The sequence below is a fragment of the Camarhynchus parvulus genome, chromosome 2 (genome assembly GCF_901933205.1).
Source record: "Camarhynchus parvulus chromosome 2, STF_HiC, whole genome shotgun sequence".
Taxonomy (NCBI): domain Eukaryota; kingdom Metazoa; phylum Chordata; class Aves; order Passeriformes; family Thraupidae; genus Camarhynchus; species Camarhynchus parvulus.
In genome coordinates this window covers 8,485,603-8,509,105 of record NC_044572.1, presented here as the reverse complement: position 1 = coordinate 8,509,105, position 23,503 = coordinate 8,485,603, and the positions used below count along the sequence as shown (strand labels likewise).

Below are 23,503 nucleotides of genomic sequence, written 5' to 3'. Positions count from 1 at the left end.
TCAAACCAACAGGGAAGCTCAGAATGATGTGTAGTGTGACAGACTGCTCCTAGTTCTGGCTTCACACTGGATTCAGAGCTGTGTCAGTGACTTAGGGTTTCTACAAAAAATCCAGGTTTTGGTTTTGTCATTGGGAGCCCCGCATGGTTTGAGACAAGAGAGCAGAAGTCGTCCTGAACTGTCACACAATCCAGTTGCAGATGTGATCAGTGAAAGATGTTCTGAGGTTTTCTGATGTTAATTTAGGTAACTTTATGAGCTGTCTGTATGGAGGATTGGGCCCTCCTCTGCACATAAGGGCAGCTGATGGAGCATCCCACATGCCATTTCCTCAGCTCTCATATCTGCATCTTCCCTTGGAAAGGACAGGCTTTTGTTAAGCTTTCAGGAACATTTCAAAGCCCTTTTTTCCGTTATCAAGGTGTTTTAGAGGGAAAGGGCATAAATGAGCAATGTGATAGATACAGGGAGTTCTTATTTTGGTTGGGCAACAGATGAGGCATGTGGGTAATTTATTGCACTATAATCGTGTTATGTGATATCGATGCTGCAGTATTAATGACTACAAAGTGCCCAGATTGATTCAGATGGCCATTTACTGTCATTATTACAAATCTAAATAAATAAATAAGAGCAGTTGAACTGATGTAGCTGAGAAATGTTTCAAAGTCACCCGGTGACATACATGTAGGCTCTTGTGAACAGGGAGTGACTCAAACAATATTGGGGACACTTTTTATTGGGGTCAGAAAGAAATAGAACAATTAAGTCATTTTCAGTCATATACAATATATTAGGAACTGTTTTAACAAGCGCATTGCTAAACTGACTGGCATGAACAAAGCGTTTTAAAAAGCTGGGGTGTAAATATGCCAGGGAAAAAGAAAGAAAACATGTAAACTATGCTCAAAAATAGTCTGCAAATGTAAGGAAACAAGAAAAACTAAGACAATCATGCACATACCTCTCCTGCTACCATGGCCCAGTGAATACAGTGGTTACCATGGCTGGATCTGGCTATGAGGTGGACTTTAGAGGGCAAGCTTTGTTTCTGATCTCTGCCCAAACAGAGAGCCTTGATCCAGTCTGTTGGTTTGTGTACTTTGAACGAGCCAACCTCACACTGCAAGAGCCAGCAAGTTAAGTTTGAATTTATCTCATGCCTTCAGGTTTCTCTTAGCATCCCCTGTCTGGCTGTCATATCACACAGAGGGGGAGATGCACTATCACTCGATATTCCAAAATATGACTCTGCACTTCTTCCCTAAAACACAACTGTGCAAGTCAGACAGCCAAGAATTACTTGCATTTCCAAATGCTTTTTATGTATCCATGCTTTTTTTTTTCTTTTCTGAAAAGAAAACAATACATTAAAATGTAGATCTTGCTAAAAAGTAATAATTTCATTAACCATTTGTGGGTGGTATTAATATATATTAAATATAGGCTCTTTATTTACACTAAACATTTTATTAGCTTCCAGAGTCATTGATACTGAAAAAGATGAGAGCAAGTCTCTTTCAATAAACAGCTTCTTCATACTGAGGTACATTTGTGAATACGTGGGACCCAAAGACAGCCAAGTAAGAACCTGCTGGTATTGATCTGCATGGAGAAAAAGATCTATTTTGGCTCTTCATACACCCACAGACTTTAATGATCATTGACTCTGTTGCCCAGATAAATTCCTTAGATAAACAACCAAAACCCAAATTAACATACAAACCATTAATAATCCAGTCAACAATTTTTATAACAATGACAACAAGAGAAAGATATGATTTCTTTTGAAGGTTTATTCTTAGCAATGTTTATGCGATGCGAACTTTGAATCTAAGTCACCTGCCAAAGACCAGGAAAGCAAGTCAACTTTGCAGCTGGGACTAAGCATTAGATATTCTTGTACTCATGGCTGCTGCTTCAGCAGCTACATCTCAGTCTGTCCTCATTTTATGTGTTGTGGCCATTTCTCAGCTCACAATTCAATGGACAGAACAACAAGAAAATAACATTTAGATACTTGGCTATAAAGCTGTTATTTAAGAAAATTGAAAAATAAAGCTCCAAAACTTGCCCATTTGGTAGTTTGCTGCTTTTTTTTCCCTTTGCCTTTTTTTTTTTTTAAGCTTAACACCTGCTTTCAAATTCCTACTGCAGAAAAGCTGGGTAAGCCGTGAGGAAGGTGCTCAGGGGTTACTCTCAACATCGAGCTCCCCTAGTGGCTGCTTCCCTCCCACCGTCCCCGTGGACAGAAACCCTCGGTTGGGATTTTCCCCACTCATGACCAGAAGGAAGTAACTGCAAAAGGGATGTGGATTACAATCCAAGAAGGAAAAAAAATTATGCTCACTCCCACCTGGGACTTTTGGAATGAGAAATTATTGGGTTATTCAAGGAGAAATGAAAAGACTTAAAAGAGAAATGTAAGGGTTTCTCTATAAACCTATTATCAGACATTACATATTGCCCTGATGAAGATATAAGGAAACCTGTGGGAAAATCTGCTTTAAAGTTTGGTTCAACAGCAAATACACAACAAAATCTAGATAACAATGTCTTATGAATCATTCTGCCTACAAAAATTTTTGCATGTGTGATGAAAGGCTCTATTGACCATATCCAAGACAATGATTAGCATTAATCCACTAGCAAATGGATATAAAAACTGCAAAATCAATGCACAGTTATTCTGGAAAGCAAATATTTTCTACTTCTCCATACACACAAAATGTTTCTTTTTCTTGTAGCAGAAATGCTCACAGACTAATGCCAGACTAAGGGCACAGCAAAGCAATACCAGGTTTCAGCTGCATGGCTCCCTGAGTTTTACTGTCAAACCAAAATGCATGGAAAACTACAAGCTTAATTTTTCTTGTTGGTGCCAGGGTTTTGGGGCTTTTGGAAGAAAACACCGAAGAACAAGACTTGTTCTGCTTGTCATTATATAGTTGCCAGCTAGCCAGTAATTCTGAACTGAAATTTCCAAGTTGATTTTCAAGATAGGCATTGCAATACCACGAGGATGGGCAACAGGGATGTGCACCAATTCCTTTAATGAAAATGGATTAACACTGTCATGAAAGAGGGTTGGGTATATAAATGAATCAAACAAAATTTCAGGTGAAAATCCTGCCTGAGTGTCCTTCTATTTACACCAGTTTTATTCTAGTATAACCTCAGTTTTCATTGAAGTTATTCATTATCTGCTTCTTGGTTGCTGTGATCCCAAATTTCTTGGGAAGTACCACAGGTGCAAAGAGGCTACAAGGTTTCATGCTCTAAAAATGGAGAATTTATTTTAAAAATTATACATTAAGCATGAGGACAAACGTTGGCTATTAAGGATGATAAATAGCTAAGATCCACTTAAAAGTCACACAGCATTTGCATGCGTAGTTTTCTGTACTTTGAGATTCACCAACCAAAATATATCAGTACAAGGAAAATCTGGAAACTTCAAACGGCCAATGAGCAACTTCCCTTGCACAGTCGGAACCCTTCTTTATCTTTATGCAGAGCCCGCAGCCATCAGCAAATCCAGATTTCATAAAAAAGCAGGTGAATAACATCTGATTCTCAAAGAGCTTGTCTGGGGGTTGGGTGCATCCGTCAATGCCCCTCTGCAGCCCAGGCTGGAGGGGATGGCCCAGCACAGTGCTGGCAATGGCCCCATCCATGCCACCACAGCAAGAGCTCCTAGTGGGTTTGGCTGTGCCCCTGGAAGAGCCTGTGTGTCAGCAAGGGGCCATGGGGCTGTGCTGGGTGCCTGCAATGGGACTCACTGGGGTCCGTAGTGGATGCTCCACCACGGTGGGACTGTGGTGTGGAAGTGCCTGAGTGTCAGCGAGGAGTGTGGGGCCATGGGGCTGTGCTGGGTGCCTGCAATGGGACTCGCTGGGGTCCATAGTGGGTGCTTCTGAGACTGTGGTGTGGATCAGGGTCTGGATAACACCAGCAGGGCTTTGGGGGCTGCTGAGGAGCTCCACGATGGACCTGGCGCCGTGGGCAGGGCAGCGGAGCCGGGCAGCTCCACTGAGGGGCCTCGCTCAGGGGCCTCCCCGGCTCCCTCACGCTGGGCAGCCCTGCGGGACCCGGGCCCCATGGGGACAGCGGTGGCTGTGGGCTCTGGACCCTCCAAAGAAGGCGTCGGTGCCGGCCGGGGGCTGCTGCAGCTCTGGGGTATTTGCTGTGGGAGGTGTGGGGCGGGCAGGGCTCGTCTCGGGGCTCCCCGCAGCCCGGGGCCGGGGCTGGGCCGGCGGGCCGGGGGCAGGGCCGGGACCCCCGCCCCCCGTGCTGCCGGCAGCGCGGAGCGGGGACTCGGGGGCTGTTGTTTTCCCAGAAGCTGTGGCATTTAAATAATAATTAAAAAGAAAGAAGAAAAGCTCCTGGTGGGGAGGAGAGGCAGGGCGCATCCCGGAGGCTCGGCGGGGCGGGCGGGAGCGCCGGCCCGGTTCCCCCCCGGCTTCCCCCGGTGTCCCCCGCGCACCCCCGGCTCCCCCCGCCCGGCTCCCGGCGGGGCCGCCGCCAGCTCCAGCCTGCGCTGAAGCTGAGCAGAGCCTCCCCGCTCCCCCAGCTCTGCTTTCTTTCACATCTAATTTGATAGGAGGGGGATTTCGAGCTTCCCACAGTTACAACTTTTCTTGATTTCTCCCTTCCCCCGCGCATTTATTACTTGCATTTAATTAATTCCTTCTTTGCGTTTCCTTCCCTGTTAATCTTTGGGTGACTGCTTTGTACATATGGCAATCTGATAATGAGGGAGTTTGTCCTTATTCTCTAGACTTCTTCACTGCGATGTCCACCCATCCAGTGCCTGGGATATCGATCTTCTTTCCATGGGGAGGGGGACAAGGTAAGAGGGGTGATAAAAGTTTTGCAGTATTCCACACCATTAAGAATAGCTTTTATTCCTTGGCGCTGTTTAATCAACTGTTATATCAAGTCATGCTGTTTAGGCAACCACATCAAAAGAACATACCCTCTTTTGTATAAATTATATATTCCTTGTATCTGTCTTCTCGCATGCACGCAGACGGGGAGATAAAACTTAAGTTTGTTTTTTAATAGCATGAAGCAGGTATTTAGCTGTTATACAACTTGTTTCTGCAACTAAGTTGGTTGATAACAACCCAGGAGCCAAGCTGCTGTCTTTCTAACTTTTTACCCATTTCCAAGTCAAAACTCCTCAATTTAAAGGTTGGAAAGAGAAATCGACGACTCACTGAAACTCCACAAAGAAACACAAATAACAGAAGAAAAGCATAGGCTAAAAAAGATGAAAAGCACCAGTTAGAGCCGGCATGAGACCACTTCGGACCACTTCTTTCACCTCTTTTCTAAAGTTTACCTGAAAAGACTACTTTGTCCCTTGAAAAGTCCGTGCTGACCTATTGCAGTTTACGGATATAAAACTTTTTTACCACTTAAAAACTGATTTTAAAATCCATTTTCAGGGTTTAAGTTGATTACTGTTCAGCTCAATGTCACAGACCAGAAAACTTCCATCTAGTTTTTCACCCCAAAGAGCTCTTTTTATTTCTTTTTTTTCCTTTTTCTGTCTCTTTTTCTTTTTAAACCCCACAACTTAAATAAAGTTTATTTCTTTGGATGTGTTTTGTTTTTCTGAGAAAGTGGACTTTGAATTACTTTAGCACACCGTCCTGGAATTTTTAAGAACTCCTAAAAAACTCCTGAAACTTTCTAGATCCTAGGACAAATTGTATTTTCTTAGGAGCAAAAGTAAATGAGCACTTTGCAGGCAGAGAAGTGTTTGTTCATATGGAACTCTACTGTTCTGTCTAACCTGCTCTATCAGCCTCATCTCTGCAATTTTGCTCGTCTCTCAACACCTTTGTCTGATTAGTAGCTTTTGGAGATCGGGATAAAGACATCACTTGCCACGCTGCATGAGATAACAATTAATTTAACATTAAACTTATCCCCTTTCCATTCACTTTGCTTGGATCGATCTCTGTTAATTGTGTTTGCGGATGCTTTCAACACTATGCTTTCCTTAAAAACTTAATGACACCCCGCAAGGAGGTGTAAGAGTCCAAAATGCTCCTCTCCGACTTTGACCAAAGAAACAAAGAATATAGCCCCAGCGTGCTCAGGAGACCATCTATTTTTAATCAGTTGACTATTCGTGCACTTCCGAAGACACAACGTTATTTTAAACTGGGTGATAGTCCTGATTTTATTAAAAAAAGAAAAAGTGCCACATTGCAGTTGTGTGATACACAAGTCAGACACACTAACTTCATTTAACTGCCGCTTCGCATCAGACCTGTTTCTGCTGTTAAAGTGGTCATTTATCAGCTAAAAGGCGAGTGTGTTTAAAAATGTATGTCTTTGGGAGGGAGAGCAATCTCCCTTTTCAGGGGCAAGAAACCTGTTACAAAGCCATTTAGGTGGGTGCGCTCTGAAATGGCATTATTCCCCCCCAGGGCGTTAATATCACCCAAGTGTGTTCCTATTTGCACGGCTCCCCGATAATTCGGCATTTTATTTAACCACAACTGCCCTTAGAAACTTGATTTGCACTGTAGCAGCCTGCTAATCTTAATTTTTTCCCCTCTTTCAGAAAGGCATCTGTTCCTCTTGCTGACAAATGTACCATTCTGCCAAGAAAGTTTTTGGAGGAAAAAAAAAAACAGACGAAGAAAAAAAAAAAAAGAAAGAAAAAAGAAAAAAAAAAAAGCATGTAATTGATGTTATCCCAAGAAAGCGCGATCTCCACCCCTCTCAGCTCCAAGCCCTTCAGGTAAAAGGAAAAAAAAATCTTTCAAGAATTTGTTGCCTTTTTGAGGGTTAACATCAGAAGACAAGCTTGCCTCGCCTTGGCCAATCAGCTCTCGGCCCTGGCAGCTATAATATAGAACTAAAGGCAGACTCCTCTCACTAGCGTCTTGCTTTGCTACCATTAAAATCAGACCCTTTTTTTGTCTCTCGATTGCTGTCTCCCGACCAAACTCCGATGTGTTCCGTTATCAGCGACCTAAAGCCTGCCATTCCAGCACCTGTCTTGCTAGGGATCGGTGGATAGTATACGATTCAGAAAGCAGACAAGGACATAGGAGGAGAGAGAGCTCTAGAGAGACAGCCAGGGATAGGCACAGAGAGCTTTGAAGTAATTGGATTCAATGGACGAAATGCTGCTGTTGACAAGAATTCTCTTGGTGGGCTTCATCTGCGCTCTTTTAGTCTCCTCTGGGCTGACTTGTGGACCAGGCAGGGGCATTGGAAAAAGGAGACACCCCAAAAAGCTGACCCCTTTAGCCTATAAGCAGTTTATTCCCAATGTGGCAGAGAAGACCCTAGGGGCCAGTGGAAGATATGAAGGGAAGATCACAAGAAACTCCGAGAGATTTAAAGAACTAACCCCAAATTACAACCCTGACATTATTTTTAAGGATGAAGAGAACACGGGAGCTGACAGACTGATGACTCAGGTAGAGCCACAGAGATACCTGTATTTGTGTTTGTTAACCTCTCTGAGCAATCCTAAAGGACGCATCTGTCTTAGTATTTTTGAAAGCCCCCCCCTTTCCCTCCCCCCCTCCTCCCCCCGCCCCTCCAAACTCGACTAGTTTTCCCATTGAATGTAAATACCATCTATCCAGCCAAGTTAGCCGGGGCTGGAGCTGGAGATGTTTCGATATTTGGTGGGGGAATCTGTGTGATACTTACAGTCATTACCGTGCCATGGCGTTCCCTGTAACTTGGTTAGAGATTGCTGTTTGCATTTGTCCCCAAGGATGCACTTTGATCAAACGAATTGCATACAGCTCAGAGGACCCCAAGTGTATAGTGACCGCCAGGCCACCCACTCATTATTACAAACGCAGTCCGCGGTTGCTGCGCCTGCTGACTTGATTTTTTTCCTCTATATATTTTATTTAATTTCTCTCTTTTTTTCTTTTCATTTCATTTTAACCTTCATTATTATTATTGTTGTCGCGAGCATATTCTAAATTTAGTAGGCATGCAGTCGTGCACTCACAAAAGGCAGCTGAAGCCGGATCGACCATTCCTCATCTGATTCCGTATTATATAGCTCGCATTGCAATACCATCATTTGCAATTGCGCCCATCAGAGAGTAAATATATTGATATTTCTTTAAGGATGCTCGCCGCCAATGCTCTGGTACTTCCATAGGGGAGGGACTTGTAACTTATCGGCATTGCATCACCTTCTGTTTTAAAAAATCTGATGGCACAAGGTTTACAACTGGGTAAATATTGGATTTCGGGTGGAATCGGGTTGCGGAACTATTTTATGAACAAAAAGAAAGAAAGGAAAAAAAGATAAAGGCTAGAGAAAGAGAGGGAGAAAGAGAACCGCTCCGAGTCACCTCGTAATTATAATTCATGCTCAACAGAGAGCTCAGCGAAGTCAATTGCTCTGCTAATCCCGGAGTTTCAGAAACTACATGCAATCTAGACACTGGAAATGGGTTTCCTCCAAATATAGGTCAACAGCGCTTTTTTAATATTAATACATTTAAGCCCCACCTTCAGTGCTAGAGCAGGACTCGCCTGGAAGGACTAGGCGGGGAGTGGACGCGGGGAAGGGGGGTGAGGGGTGGAATTTCCCAAACTCTCCCCGTTCCTCGGCCTGATTTTCCGCACGTTGCCGGGTCTCTCGGGGCGAGGGACCGGCGGCCGCCACCATCTCTTCCCGACCACCTTAAATCGCACCGCACCTCGGAGCGCGGCGGTGCCTCCGCCCGCCGCCGCCGCCGCCCCGCGCAGGGCTGCGGAGCGGAGCGGAGCGGGTGCCGGTCCCCGCTCGGGCGCGGCCCGCGCCCCTCCGCGCACCCGCGGTCCTCCGCCCCGGCTGCCTCCGGAGCCGCATCTCTCGCATTTTCAGCTCCACTTACTCCCCTCGCGTATCGATCGCGGCGGCTCGGGTTTCACCCTTCCCTCCGCAGCCCGGCGGCAGCGGCGGCGGCGGCGGCTCCCGCGGGAGACGGGCTCCCGCCGGGGCTCGGCGCATCCCTCCCTGCGCGGCTGCGCCGGTGCGTGTGCGCGGCGGAGCGGAGCGGGGGCGGCGGGCGCGGGGGGAACCGGGGCACGGTCGGGAGCGGTGGGCTGCGGGCCGGGGGCGGACTGCGGGCTGACCCCGGCCCCGCGGCTCTCCCGGGGCACGCAGCGCCGGCTACGCGGCTGGCCGCTCCCGCTGCATTAGCTGGCAGCGTCTGAACTCCTGACCTTCTGTCAACTTCCCTCAGACGAACGAAACGAAAACAAATACTTTTCCCCCCCCCTCTCCTTCAGTGCTTGTTCCCGTGCCTTAGACACAAAGGGGGGAGGTGGGCTGAGAGCGGCGGGGCCGGGGAGGCCGCAGGGCCGGGTACCCGGCGGCAAAGAGGGGAGCGAGCTCGGGGAGCGAGCGGGGCTCCGGCACCCCGGGCCGGGCAGGGAGCGGGGAAGCGGAGCGGGGCCGGGCAGCGAGCGCGCTGCCTGCCCTCGCTCCCCGCTGCCCGGGCACGGCCGGGTCCTCGGCGGCCCGGGGCGCGGTTCTGCCTCTGGCCTCCCTGCCTTGCTTTCCTCTCCTTCCCTCTCTCGTTCGGCCGGCAACCTCTAGTTAAATCCCAGCCTTTAAACGCCGGCTTCGGGAGCCCTTCAACCATGGAGAGATCTTTCATGGACAGAATCGTTAAACTTGCAGAGTGGTTGCCGAATGCATTAGTCGCTAGTTAATATTAACTTCAGAAGGGTGGGGGGGAACGCAAACAGAGGTAGGTAAGTCAGGTTCTCAACTTTGCAGGTGACACCAGCAGTTTGCTAAGGGCTCCCCCCTTCCTCCCTTTCCTCCCCCCGCCACCCCGGCCATTGGCTGGATTGGGGAGAGAGATAAGGAGGCCAGGTCAGTATGATAAAGCTGGAATTTGTATGAAATAAAATAGCAATCTCGTGTAATGCAGGCACACAACCAGTGCGTGATGTGAGGAATTTAGAGATCAACTTGGCATTTAGGAAGCCCACCAGGTTGTTTACACTGACAGGTACCTGTTAAGTGTTTCCTTCAAGCAATTCATTTGTGAAGAGATTAGGAGCTGGCAGGAGAGGGCTTGTTGAACAACTTTGCCTCCACACAAAGCGTTAGTGGAGGCAGCCCTGCTGAGCTTCACGGTGGCTGAACAGAATTGGGCTTGATTTGTGGCACACGACCCGATGAATTAATAAATAGTCTGGGCTTCACGGCTTTTGACTCTGACAATCCAGCTCAGGCAGTATAAAAGGGAGAAAAGTCCTTTAGGAGGCCGTTTCTTCTTCTTTATTTCGCTTGGAGCCGGGGAGTGGTGCTGGCAGGGCCGGGGCGGCCAGAGCCTCCCGGCGCTGCCCGCGTCCCTGCCCGCGCCCGCTCCTCCCGTGCGGGGCACGACATCGCCGTGTCGCGCAGCGCGGTCACCTTATCAACAGCTGAGACGTTTGATCCTTCTCCCCCTTTCCCCTGTAAATCAGTGATGGAGCGTATCTATCCACTCAGGTGTGAGAGGGAGAGAGGGAAAAAATAAAATAAATCAAACTCAACTTCCTTGTGCCACTGCACTTTGCTGCCGGGAACGGTGCCGAAACCCAAACACCCGTCTCTCTCCATAAAACGGTAGGCCAGAGAGTCCAAAGTGAGCTCGTGACTGTGTTTTATATCTCTCGGGGATTTTTATATCTCTTTATATCAACCTGTATGTTGCTGGAATCACTTTTATGGCTGTTGGGGAATACATGGGAACTTCCTTGCTAAGCAACCTTGTCACGTCCCTAAAAGTAGCGTCGTCGGAGTAATGGAGGTGCTTTGCGTTCCTGGGAGCTGTGAAAGGGGAACTCTGTGGTCTTTTATTGACTGTGCTGTGAGCACGCTGCGGAGAATAGTCCTGCAGAAGGCCAAGCATAGCAGTCAGGCCAGCAGAAGTGTGGGAAGAGCAGCTTACTGCATCCCGCCGTGGCTTAGAGCCACATCGGTATTTGCATCAAGAGAACTACGTCGGGTAGATGCACCTAAGTTGTTTTCCTCTCAAAAAGGAGGAAGAAAGCTGGCAACGTGTGTGTTTCTAACTGTACCTTTAGTCAAGTGCTTTTCAATGCTTTCGGTGCTGATTTCCTGTTTCTGCCGGGTTGAGAGTCCTTTTTCCCTGACGCCACTGTGTCTATTCCCCGCCTGGCAAAGATGGGAAACTCCCCAAAACTTTCAGGGTTTCAGCTCACCTCTTTTCCCCACTTTCCCCTGTCCTGTGTCCCTCATTACTCGATCCCTACGTGCTCCCGGTGCTGCTGGGCCCAGTTCAGCCCAAGGAAGGCTGGTGACTCTGGAGGGTCAATGAAAAATCCTGCAGTATTTTCTCCACGGAGCTGGAAGGGTTTCACTCCACACAAAGGGGGTCCTAGCTTGCATAGCATCCCTGCTCCGCTTAACTTCCCTCCTTGGCCCTCCCTTGCTTTTCATCTTCCCACTAAGAGCTATATTATTGTATGGATTTGCTCGGCTTTGTAGGCGAGCGCCGATGTATGTTTGAAGCAGAGTGAATGCTCCCAGCCCATGCAGCTTTGAGGGCTCTAATGAGTGATGGGCGAAGGGAGAGAAGAAAAAAAACACCCCTCCCTCCAGCACATAAAGGCTGTTAACATGTATTGATACCCTTTTCAACACAGAATTAAGCTGAAAAGACCCGCAGAGACATTCCGGGGGGGAATCCGTGACTCTGAGATATATGGCGAATGTTTGTTCTGAGCAGAAACTTTGCTCTCGGGAAGGGACAGAGCACTTAGCGGCAGGAATTTGCTCCGTGCAGGTGCCTTTGAATCGCCAGCGCCGGCAGAGGGAGGTCCCCTGTCCCCGCAGCAGGTGCCAGGGCAGGGAAAAGGTCCGTCCTTGTGGGTCTTCGTGGTGTTTGATCCTCTGTTCATCCCGTGTCCCCAGGTTTCACTCTCCCCCTCCTCACCTACCTCCCCGTCCTTCCCTGGCAGTGGAGGTGAAGATGCTCAGCCCTGGCTGAGCCCACCCTGGGGTGAATTTGGCGGGAGGGCAGGAATGCCGCCTCTTTGGCGGGAGAGGGATGCAGGATGCGGCCCAGTGGGTATCGATAACGAAGGGGGGGTGTTCCCCTGGCTGCAGCACCCCCACAATGACCCCTTCCTATCTGCCCGTATCCCCGCAGCGCTGCAAGGACAAGCTGAACGCTCTGGCGATCTCGGTGATGAACCAGTGGCCCGGGGTAAAGCTGCGGGTAACCGAGGGCTGGGACGAGGACGGCCACCACTCCGAGGAGTCCCTGCACTACGAGGGCCGCGCCGTGGACATCACCACCTCGGACCGGGACCGCAGCAAGTACGGCATGCTGGCCCGCCTGGCCGTCGAGGCTGGCTTCGACTGGGTCTACTACGAGTCCAAGGCGCACATTCACTGCTCCGTCAAAGCAGGTAAGGCGGGCAGCCTGCCCAGGGACGTGCCGAGGTGGGGAGACATCCCAGGGCAGTGACTCAGCGCCCTAAAGCCTTCTGTGACCTGTCTCTGCCGCCGGGCTCCCTTCTCTCGTCCCTGCAGGGTCCCCATCGCCCGGCCTGCCCTACCGGGGCTCCCGCAGGGATGGGAGCAGAGCCCCGAGGGCGCAGCCGGCCTTCCCCCGCCTCTTAGCGACCCCGTCGGAGCAGAGGTGGGGGAAAGGAAAGAGTGAGGGGGAAGGAAAAAACAAAGCCCAGCCAGCTGCAGCAGATTTTCACAGCACTTTTATTTGGGTGATTTGCTTGGCCAGCCTTCCCACGAGAGCTGCGTCGCAGCCACACACCCTTCTCCTCCCCCCGTGGGGTCTGACGCTTTCCCCATCCAAGGAGCATGTTCAACACAAACACTCGTGGCCGTCTCCAGCCGCCCCGCTGGCTGCACGCCTTACTCGCGAGCGCTAATCTCCGAGGGGAAGCCGGCCAGGAAAATAAATAAGTAACGTGGTCCACAGCCTCCTTCAGCGGTAGCCGCTAGGAAATTCCCAGATAGGGATACACATACACATAATTTTTTTTCCCTCCCCTCCCCTGTGCTTACAACGCCACACGCTGTCTCAACTCGGGAACAGCTCGCAAGAAATCCCCGACTCGCAGAGTTTCTTTTCTTGACACTTGACACGTTTTTCGGTGGAGCAAATCTGTCAGCGAGTGACAGCCCCCAGCTCCACCACCTCCCTCCATCCAGCTGCATGACATCGAAAGCTCTTTTTAAGAGCGTACCCTAGCCCAGCAACCTGCTGGATGTGTCAGGAGACACTTGGTTGCAAAAGAAAATAATGGGCTTTCTTTAAATATAGCTGTTTGCTTCAAACCCAGCACCCCACGGCAGGGAAGCAGCCCAGCCCTGCCTTGCTCACCTGCAGGAGGGCTTCATGCCCCCCCCTCCTGCCCGGAGCTCCCCAGGGGCTGAGCACCTCTCCTGGCCCATGTGGGCTTTGTCCTGAGAGCCTGCTACTGCTTTTGTTCAGCTCCTGGGTCCTTTCTAGGCAAAAAGAGGCCCTGCAAAACTGTCAGCTCTGTGGAGATCTGAAACTCCCCTTTCAATAGCCAAGATGGGCTTTGTAGCGCAAGGTGTCCGATTGTGGTGCGCGGTGACCTTAGGCCAGGCGCACCTCCTAATCCACCCCAGGGGTGTTTCACAGGAGGGGAGCCACCCCAAGCTGCTCATTGAGATTCGGCACACAAGGACTTGGGGGCAATATTTGGAGGGTGTCAGGCAGGGTCGTGTGACTGTACGAGGCAGGCTGAAGGGAGCAGGCTTGAATTCCACTCTCTCAGCCTGATCTTAAACTGTCCAAACCTCATTTCATGACAGAGCATCTCATGAGAAGATTAAATCCCATAATGCCAGCAGGAAGATTCTTTATCTAGATCTCTGTTTGCAAAAAGTATGATCCAGGAGACTGGAATGCAAAGAAGAGTTCCCCCAAGGCCTGAATTATTGTCACCAGAACAGAGGAGGGAGAGGCAGGGGTGGTAAAAGGGACATTGATAATGCGCTACAGCAAGTATTTAGAGCAAGCTTCTACATTTAAAATTCAAATACAGATCTTGAGTGCCTTGGAAAAGTGGCTCTGCTGTGCAAATAGTGCTTGGAAGGTCCTGGGTTTTTGGAGAGTATGTGTGTGAATTGGCACATAGGGTTTCTGCACCTGAACAAATAGGGAGGGGGAGAAAAGGGGGGGAAGAAGCTGGGAAAAAATGGAAGTGTCCTCTCTTCCAAGAGTGTCTGCATTTATTACATGAATCAGAATGACAATGCTGATCCTTTATTGGATTTTAATTAGAGAACCCAAACAAGCGCTGCTCAAAGAAGCAGATTTTCACACCTCTGCCAATTCACTGGCATGTTTGTAGAGCTGCTACACTACTACATCTATTCATCAAGTCCCTGAATATGCAAACAAAGCTCTAGCCAGACCTTTACTGCCAGCTTGTAGGAAGGTGTAGTTTACTAGCAGAGGCCTCCACATAAAGCACATAGCTTGTTTGTTGCCATATCCTCCCTGAAGAGGGAGGCCTTGGAGATCTTGCTGCTTCATTTCTGAAGGAGAAGTGATAAAGTCATTAGCAAATCAATAACAGTCTGATTTTCACCCTTCCTGTCCTTCCTGAGAAAGTCATTAGGAGACACTACAAGGACTTGTCTAAATCATAGGAATTTCAGTAGCAGCCACAGAGGCAAAATATAAAATCTGTCCATCTTTAGGAGCTAAATCAGCAGGTCTCTTAACTGGTATAGGGAGTAACTGGGAGAAAGCAGAGAAAGGCAAGGGAGGGATGGGGAATCTCAACATTTGCTACCATGACATAGTATGGGGTATCAACCAATATTTAAAAAAACAGAGTGGTTAGGAACAATACAAGTCCCTCTGTTAAGACAGAGATCAGCCTGGAACACAGCAGACTTTTTTTCCCACTACCCCACAGGCGGCTGAGCTTCCAAAAAGTGATTTGCAAGAGAGACATATTCTCATTGCTACTCTTGCTTTCTTTAAGTCTGAGATTGTTCCTCTCAGTAGCCCAGGAAAGCAGCAACAGCTGCTCTAAACTCTGAGTAACTCCCAAGAACTAGAGGAGGAGGCATTTGCTTGGGCCTGGCACAGGTGTTGGGCTGCTCTGGGACCACATGCTCTGAGGCAGGGAAGATCACGCTTCTCCTAGGAGGGAGGGAGAGGTTTCTTTCTTTTTGAGAGAGGATTGAAGCAGAGTGCTGGAGATGCCAGGCAGGGGTGCTCTGAGTGTGGGATGTGCCTCGGTAGCCACCATGCTGAGCAGGAAGGCTGGAGGCAGCATGGGGGCTTGTGCAGCATTATGCAGGGGGATTTGGGAAATTTGGGTTGTTGCTTTGCAGTGGCAAAATTTGTGTGCAACCTGGGGCAAAGTCTCCTCCTGTTCTCTGCTGTTTGCTGCCCTAGATGTGCTCCTTGAGTAAGAGCTGATTGGGGACCCTGAGCATTGAGAGCACAGGCACTTGCTTAGAGAAGAAACTTTATGCCAGCAAAACCACTCGGCTTTGAAAGCCTGCAAGTTATCTGGCATCAGGTGTCAGTGCAGGGTAAACAGTAGCCAAATGGGAAGTTCTTCCAGAAGAGATTTTGTTCTGGAACAGTTTTCTCAGTGGAAATATTTTGGCTCATTTCCTTTATGAGACAAATCACTCTTGTAACTCCTAACCCAGAGAAGATTTTACACTGACTCGAATCTGGCAGGAAGGGGATTCTTACTTGACCCACTGAGTGCAAATGGGGCATGCTCATAGATGAGGGTGGAGGAATTTCAGAGGGGAGTCTGGCCGTGTCCTGAGCTTTCTTGGTGGGTTGGGGTGGCTGGGGAAGTGATAAGTTCCTGCATACCCCCATACCCCAGCCTGGCATGTGCCTCCTCTAACCCTGCTGTGCCTCTCTCCTTGCACAGAAAACTCTGTGGCGGCCAAATCCGGCGGTTGCTTCCCTGGCTCGGCCACGGTGCACCTGGAGAAAGGTGGGACCAAGCTGGTGAAGGACCTGAGGCCTGGAGACAGGGTGCTGGTGGCCGACACCGAAGGCCGTCTGCTCTACAGCGACTTCCTCACCTTCCTGGACCGCGAGGACGGCTCCCACAAGCTCTTCTACGTCATCGAGACCCGGCAGCCCCGGGCCCGGCTGCTGCTGACGGCCGCTCACCTCCTGTTCGTGGCCCCCCAGCAGAACCAGTCCGAGGCGGGGAGCGCCGGCAGCGGCCGGGCGCTGTTCGCAAGCCGCGTGCGGCCGGGCCAGCGCGTCTTCGTGCTGGGCGAGGGCGGGCGGCGGCTGCTGCCAGCGGCCGTGCACCGCGTGTCGCTGCAGGAGGAGGCGTCGGGAGCCTACGCGCCGCTCACTGCCCAGGGCACCATCCTCATCGACCGCGTGCTGGCCTCGTGCTACGCCGTCATCGAGGAGCACAGCTGGGCGCACTGGGCCTTCGCTCCCTTCCGCCTGCTGCAGGCCCTGCTGGCCGCCCTCTGTCCTGCCGGGGTGGGGTCCCCCATGGGAGACCCCACGGCCCCCGGCATCCACTGGTACTCTCGGCTCCTCTACCGCATCGGCAGCTGGGTGCTGGATAGTGACTCTCTGCACCCGCTGGGCATGATGGTGTCGTCCAGCTGAGGGGACCCCGCGCCATCCCGGCAGGCTCCAACGGAGAGATAGACACACGGAGGGGGAGAGAGAGAGAGAGAAAGGAGAGAAAAAAAAAATAGAAAAAAAAAAAAGAAAAGAAAACACTAAAAGGAAAAAAAAAAGGAAAAAATACATATTTTTAAAAGAGAGCACGGATTAAGACTTAAAAATAATAATAATTAAATAATAATAAATAAGTAGGACAGTCCAAAGTAGACTTAAAGGGAAACAAAGACCCCTGGAAGTTCTGTTCTGTTTAGTTTATAAATATATATATATTTTTATTTGTTCTTTTGTTTTGTTTGTTGGTTGGTTTTTTTTTTTCCTCCTCTCCTGGATATTTATTTCTTTGGTATTTTGAATAGATGTTTTAAATGATATGAACCGGACCTTCAAGAGCCTTAAATAGTTTCTTTGATAATTTATTATCATGTGAACTGTACTCACAGGAGAAAAAATTATTTTGTGAGGCCAAGCAAAACTGCGCAGAGTCTATTTTTCTACGTGTCACGTGTGTCCTGACTTTCAGAAAGCAAAATTCTGTACTTTCCCATCTCTCCATTACATCGCTCTTTCATTTCAGCAAGTCTAAAAAACAATCAAACAAACAAACAAACACACACAAAAAAGACAAACTTCATGGGGGTCCGTAAATTATATTTTTATACACAGAATTGTAAATTAGATTTTTTTGAGAGATCAATACTTAACTGAATCACATTTCGTTTTTTGAAATAGTGTAAAATATGAGAATATATTATTTTAATTTAAATAGTTGCAAATGTAACATCATTTCCTGTATTGTTTTCCATGTTTTGCTTTGTAAAAACATCATTTGGCCACGTTCATGGAAGTTCATGGAAGTCGAGACTGTTACACAAACTTTTTATTTGCAAAAACCGTAAGAAACTTTGTTATTTTTAACTTCAGAAAAAGTTTATTAGAAAATAATATTTTTTAAAAAGCGCACATGGCGGCAATTCTGTGACGATGGAGATGGTAGTTTGTACAGAGGGGGGAAAAGGATGTTTTGCATTAATAAATTGAGAAATAACTGCTGTAAATTTACTAAAATGTATTTTTGAATATTTTGTAATAGTTTTAATAGTTTTATAGAAATAAAATGTGCCATGCACAGTTTGGTTAGTATATAATAACTAAGAGTTCCTGGTGCATCCCATTTATTTTTTTCCTTTTTGCTTGTTGGTTTAGGAAACATGATACCTAAATGAGTGCCCGTTATTTTATTTAGATATGTTGCTTATAACATTTAATTTTGGTACTTTAATTAAGGAAACGAATCCATCACATCTGTGCATAACCTGGAATCTCTTGTACTGACAGTAGAACCTCACTTATTTGCACGAGTGACCAGGAGATGGGTTTCCCTTTGCCAGAGCCCTGGCTCCCCATCCCTGCTCAGGCAATGCTCCTCTCTTCCAGCTGCAGCTGACTCCATGCCCACTTCCCAGTCTGGAATGGAGACTGTAGACGGCTCTGAAAATTGATTTCTGAGGATACTAAATCAAGTTTTCCCTTTGAAGGGCATTAATGTGAAGGCAGGCAGCTGCCTTTGCCTCATGGCAACCCTGGGATTTCAGTGGGCTTCAATCTGGGTGCCCAGAAGATGGAAATCTGAGGGAGAGACCTTGAAATCTGAGAGAGAGACATTGGCTTTGGTGAGTTAGAGGGATTCCCATGGCTGATGCTGGAAGAAGGATCATGAGATCCACCAGATTTCACTGGCTGCTTTGAGTTACAGCACAGAGCTTGGGGCCACTGAGAACAGAGCAAAACACCCTTTGCAAAACAAACAAAAGGATAAAGATTTGTTCATTTATGCTGAGAGACATTCCTTAGCTGTAATGCAGGAGTCTGTCCCGAGCCACCCATGGGTAAATGTGCTGGAGATGTATTTTAGAAGCTGAGTGGTGGGGCCAGTGTTGCATCCCCTGCCTGGTCCCAGCCTCAACCCACCCTGAGGGAATCATCCTTGACAGGTGCTGATCAGTGAGGTTCTGCTGCACCCTGTGCTCCTCCATTGAGGGTTTCCAGGATCCCTTTAAAAATTTTGCAAAACATTGTGTGTGCATGTGTGTGCGCGTCTGCGACGGGACCGTGCTGGAAGGGAGCTTGCCTTGAATGTCTTCTCACCTTTTCTTTGGTTTCCATTACTTGCCAGTCTAGGATGTTCACCCTCCAGGCCTTTTGCTCCAGACACAGCCATGTTCTCTGCTGGGATGGATGGCATCTCCACGGCCTCCCAGAATGTCCCTGCCTGGGGCCATCTCCAGAGAGTGTCGACCATGCTCTTCCACGCTGAAATCCCAGGAGCTTCTGGAGCGCTGTCAGGAGCTGGAGGCCGAGTTCCACGCACGAGCACTGCTGTGTGAAACCCTGACAGATGGATGTGGTTTCTCCTTCCTGTCAACCTCTAGTCCAGCCCCACTTCCAACCTCCAAAGCTTGGACATGGCCAGGGTGATGAAACTTTGGAGTGACCCAGTGTGCTGCAGCACCAGGAGAGGAACCAAGCCACCCTCATGCCTACCCAACAAGAGGTATCACAGGGGACTGTGTACTACCTGGTGGGTGCTGAGGACCTGCTGCCCACCCCATCTTGGACTCTGCCACCTCCCTGTCTTTGGGGTGTGCTGAGGGCTGCAAACCCAGATGATCTGGAGCATGTTAGAATGTGATCGTGGAACAAATGAGTCTCTGCTGTAAGAGTCTGGCCTTAGTTTGGCAGCATCTGGTGTCTGAGCTCTCTTACCCTGTCTCTGAGAGGTGGCTGCCATTTTTTAAGGCCTCTAAACTCAAAGAAATGACCGTGTTGGAAGGTGCCTTCTCCAGAGGTCGGGTGGTGGAGGTGTTTAGGGGTATCAATGATCAAACTTAAAACCACTGGCTGGAGAGCTTCAATTTGAATTGCAACTGAGATATTAAAGAGCCATCAGACCAGAGCCCACATTTGTGTCAGGGCAGGCACATGCCTGGATGGGACCACACCAGACATTGCCTCATTTAATCTTCACCCAAAGGCCAAGATGAGCTCAGATCTTTGTGGTGTGAGAGAAGCTGAGATGCTCTTACACCAGGATCAGCCTGTTTCACTGAGCAGAGAAATGCTGTGCCATGTTCTCCATCGCACTTATTCCAAGCAGCTTTACCTCTTCCACTCACCATGTCTGAATTCCACCTCTCCCTCTGGCTCCTCTCATCAGGATCACCCCTCTGTGGTGTGTTAGAAGTGCTTCCTTAGATGGGCCAATCCGACCCACAGCCACAGCTCTTGTATGAAGGATGTACTGTCATAACCTTGTGCAAAACATCTAGGAGATGTCACTGTCCATTTTCAGGGTCCGAGTATGGCAATAGTTTGTATAAAATGTACACATAGTGGTGGCTACAGAATAGTTTATGACTAAATACATATCTATTACTGTCAAAATAATGTATAAGAATGTACTTGAAGCTATTATCCTTGTGCTCTGTTGTCTGAATAATTAAAGAAATTACAGAGACTTCCTGAAATGTCTGATATGTGATGGCATTCCTATTGCACACCTCTGAGGATTTTATCCTGATGACATTGAAGAGTGGGGATCCTGTGGGATTTGGTATTGGACTATTCAAACACACCAGGAATTGTGCTGGTGGGGCTTCATGTGGTGGCCACAGCCTCCTTCTCCTCCCACCTACAGCCATGTGGGCAGTCTGTCATTTACCTGTGAAATATTGCGTGGCTCTGCAAAGCCAACTCATTTGGAAGGGTTCTACGGGGTGGCAGAGGTGCCCTGAAGGGCAGCCCACCAGCAGCTGCCTGTCCTCTCCACGTCCCCCAGCCAAGCCAATGTGAGAAATGACCCTAATGAGACCGGGGCTAGTCTGTGTTTACCTGACCAATAGTTCAAGCAGTGCCCTGGTGCTCAAACCCTCCAAAGGAAAGCTGGGATGTGCCATTAAAGAGGATCACATCCACAGTGCAACTAAAATCCAAGCACTGGGGTGAACCAGGTGTTCCCAGCCAGGTAGCTGTGCTGTGCCTCAGCTCTTTGTGCCCTCACATGGGAAAGTTTGCCTAGCTGGATCTTTAGACATACATGCACATATATGTCTACATATATAATATTATTATCCTGATATTAGGAGCTCAGCACATCCCACCAGGACATTAATATGTTTACATTGGCCCTCCTGAGCATTTCCCACCATGCTGAGGCTGAGCAGGAGATGTAAATCAGCCTGGCTGGGTGATAATTGGGCAGCAGTTTTGCAGCTCCAGTACAGCATCTATTTCAATTACAGGGGGAAGGAAACCAGAAAGAGCATTTTATCTTACTCATTACTGCAAGCCATAAGGGACCACTAGATTTCTTAAGCTTTTGAAATTCTCTCTTCAGCAGTTTCTGCCTTAAAACTAGTACAAACTTAACTGAAAAAAAGGTCAATTTTCCATGTACAGAGCCCTTCAGAGCTTTCAAAGGAGCAGTGTTAATGTGATCCTTGGCCCAGGAGGGCTGAAAGGGAAAAAAATAATCTTTAAAAAAAAGCATCTTTACAAGCAATGGGATTGTCTCAGATTTGATAGGGGCCCCACAGCCACTGTTTGGGCCAAGATTGTTAAATATAATTTTTAATGCTTTGCATTTGGGGTGTTTGGACTTACGTATTTAAATAATTTTGGTTTTCAGGGATGAAAAGGAGTGAACAAATGCCAGAAATATGAATTTAGTGATCTTGTCCTGGTTCCAGTGAAATCAAGAGTGGCATCCAGAGGTGATTTGGGTGCACAGGCAATTGTGCACCTTAAAGCTGAGTGCAAGATCCTATATAACTTCTTTTCCTTTCATTTTTGAGTGAGAGTAAGACACCTCTTCAGAAAAATATTACTGCAAATCAGGAATGATTTGCCACAAAGTCAGGAAATCTGTTTGGGGTAAAAATATTTGTTTTGATGTCCTGTGACCTAAATGTGAAATAAATATTAGATTTGCTCAGTTTGGTGTGAACAAATGTCCGTTTGTATTACTGGGGAGGAGAGGTGACAAGGGATGCTCTGCGTGGTGTGACTGTGGAGGGTTCCTTGGCCACCAAACTCACATCTGGCTGCTGCCCAAGGGCAGGAGGGGTTGGGCATGGACAGGAGAGCAGGGATGCTCTGAGAACACCATGTACTTTGTGCAGCTCTGCTCAGCTCACTGGACTCTGGGAATGGCACAGGGACCCCTTCCTCCTCAGCCCATCTTTGGGGCAAAGCTTGCCTGGAGCATATCACTGGGACATCAGGATGCCTCCCTTGGAAAGGGGATGTGCTCACAGGGAAACCATATTTGGGAACGCTGGATCATTCCAAGTTTTGAGACTTTTGATGGCATTGTCTGCAAGGGAGTGGATGATCCATCTGTGTGCAATTACAGCAACTTCCTTTTGGTCTCATGACAGACAGACACTGTGTCACAGACCTGTCACAGGCTTTCCCTGGGTGGGGGAAACTTATTTACAGGCAGGATACAGATCAGGCTTTGTCTAGCTTGGAGCATTAAAGCATTTCATGGGCCTTTTGTTCTTTTTGAGCAGTATAGGCTGTAAGCAGCCCCTGGTGGTCCCAGGTCTCACCTCAGCCCACACTGGGCCCGCTTAGAACAATCTGCTGGAGGCCACCCTCTGTCAGGTCCCACATGTCTGCAAGGATGGAGGGGCTCCATCCCTCTGAGCAACTGGCATTGTTAAATAAGCTAGCAGTTTTCCTAAGTACAGCAGCCTTGCACCCCATCCACCAAGAATCTTCCTTTATAGTCTCCTTGCATTCATTCTGCGACGAAGAAGACCAAAGAGTTAAAACAAGATTAGTTTTAAGAAATCCAAGACTCAGAATCTGGGACATTCAGAACTCTGCCAAGCTCTGCTGCTGCTCCTGCAGCCTGCCCTGAGCACAGAGCTGAAACCTCACTCACCCAGCTCACCTCTTCCTTGTAAGTCAGCCCCATCCTGTTTTCTACAGCAGTGAGAACTGGTTTTAATTATTAGACAGTAATGAATGCAAATAAATATTAGTCTCAGGATTGCTCATGAACAATTCTCTTGGAGTAGTCACTGGTTGGGTGTAAGCTTTGTTGGCTTTGCCAAATGATGCCCTTTCTACTCAGCAAAGTTCTTCTGGAAACAGGAGTGTAATAAATGTTCAGTATCAAACAAGTCTGTTCTGGCAGAGTGTTTGTGTGAATAACCATTTTGTGCTAACACCAATGGAGGCTATGGGGTTCACAGGCATCAGAAAGTTCCAACTGCCATTCAAATATTTGCAAATAATGCATATGTGATCCCACAAATAACAACAAACCAACCTGGTTGCTTTCATTGAGGAAAATGATTATGAATCACTGTGTACTGTGGGCTCAATCCAACAACCACCAGCGTCAAAAGAAGTTTTTCCACAACTTCAAACAAGCAGGGAGCTGAGCTGTGTTTGCTCAGCTTTACCTGGTGTATCCAACACTCTCATATTGCACCATCAAATAATAGGATTTATCAGGCCAGTAAGAATTTCCTAGAGCAGCCAAGAGTGGGCACATTTCACCTTCTGCCTGCAAATGTGCAGCTCCCACTGATGTCAGCAGGGTTATGTATGGGCAAAATGAGGTCAGACTGTGTTGCCCTACTTTATGTGCCCTGTGGTATTACACTCAATTAAGTTTTGTCTCCCAGGACACAGCCTCTCTCCCACTTAAGTCACCAGGAACTTTGTCACTGCACAACAGAGCAGGAGGAGGCACGAAATACCAGTCTTTGATCCAGAGTGCAATGAGTTTTAACCCATGTATTCAGGAACTTTCAGCTGCACTTTGAAAAGGGTGGGTT

General features: G+C 48.2%; 1 protein-coding gene across 1 annotated transcript; it reads left to right on the top strand.

The window, feature by feature from the left end:
• The first annotated feature begins 6,915 nt into the window (after positions 1-6,915).
• Positions 6,916-20,800, top strand: SHH (sonic hedgehog signaling molecule). The gene is made up of 3 exons (XM_030943969.1): positions 6,916-7,451; positions 12,162-12,423; positions 15,922-20,800. The coding sequence occupies exons 1-3, from the start codon at positions 7,143-7,145 to the stop codon at positions 16,629-16,631; spliced, it is 1,281 nt and encodes a 426-aa protein (XP_030799829.1). The 5' UTR covers positions 6,916-7,142; the 3' UTR covers positions 16,632-20,800.
• The last annotated feature ends 2,703 nt before the right edge of the window (positions 20,801-23,503 follow it).

Excerpts from the sequence above, each read along its gene's own strand:
- SHH (XM_030943969.1), top strand. The coding sequence starts at position 7,143 with ATGGACGAAATGCTGCTGTTGACAAGAATTCTCTTGGTGGGCTTCATC. Across the intron at positions 7,452-12,161 it reads CTGACAGACTGATGACTCAG|CGCTGCAAGGACAAGCTGAA; the intron begins GTAGAGCCACAG and ends GTATCCCCGCAG. Across the intron at positions 12,424-15,921 it reads TCACTGCTCCGTCAAAGCAG|AAAACTCTGTGGCGGCCAAA; the intron begins GTAAGGCGGGCA and ends CTCCTTGCACAG.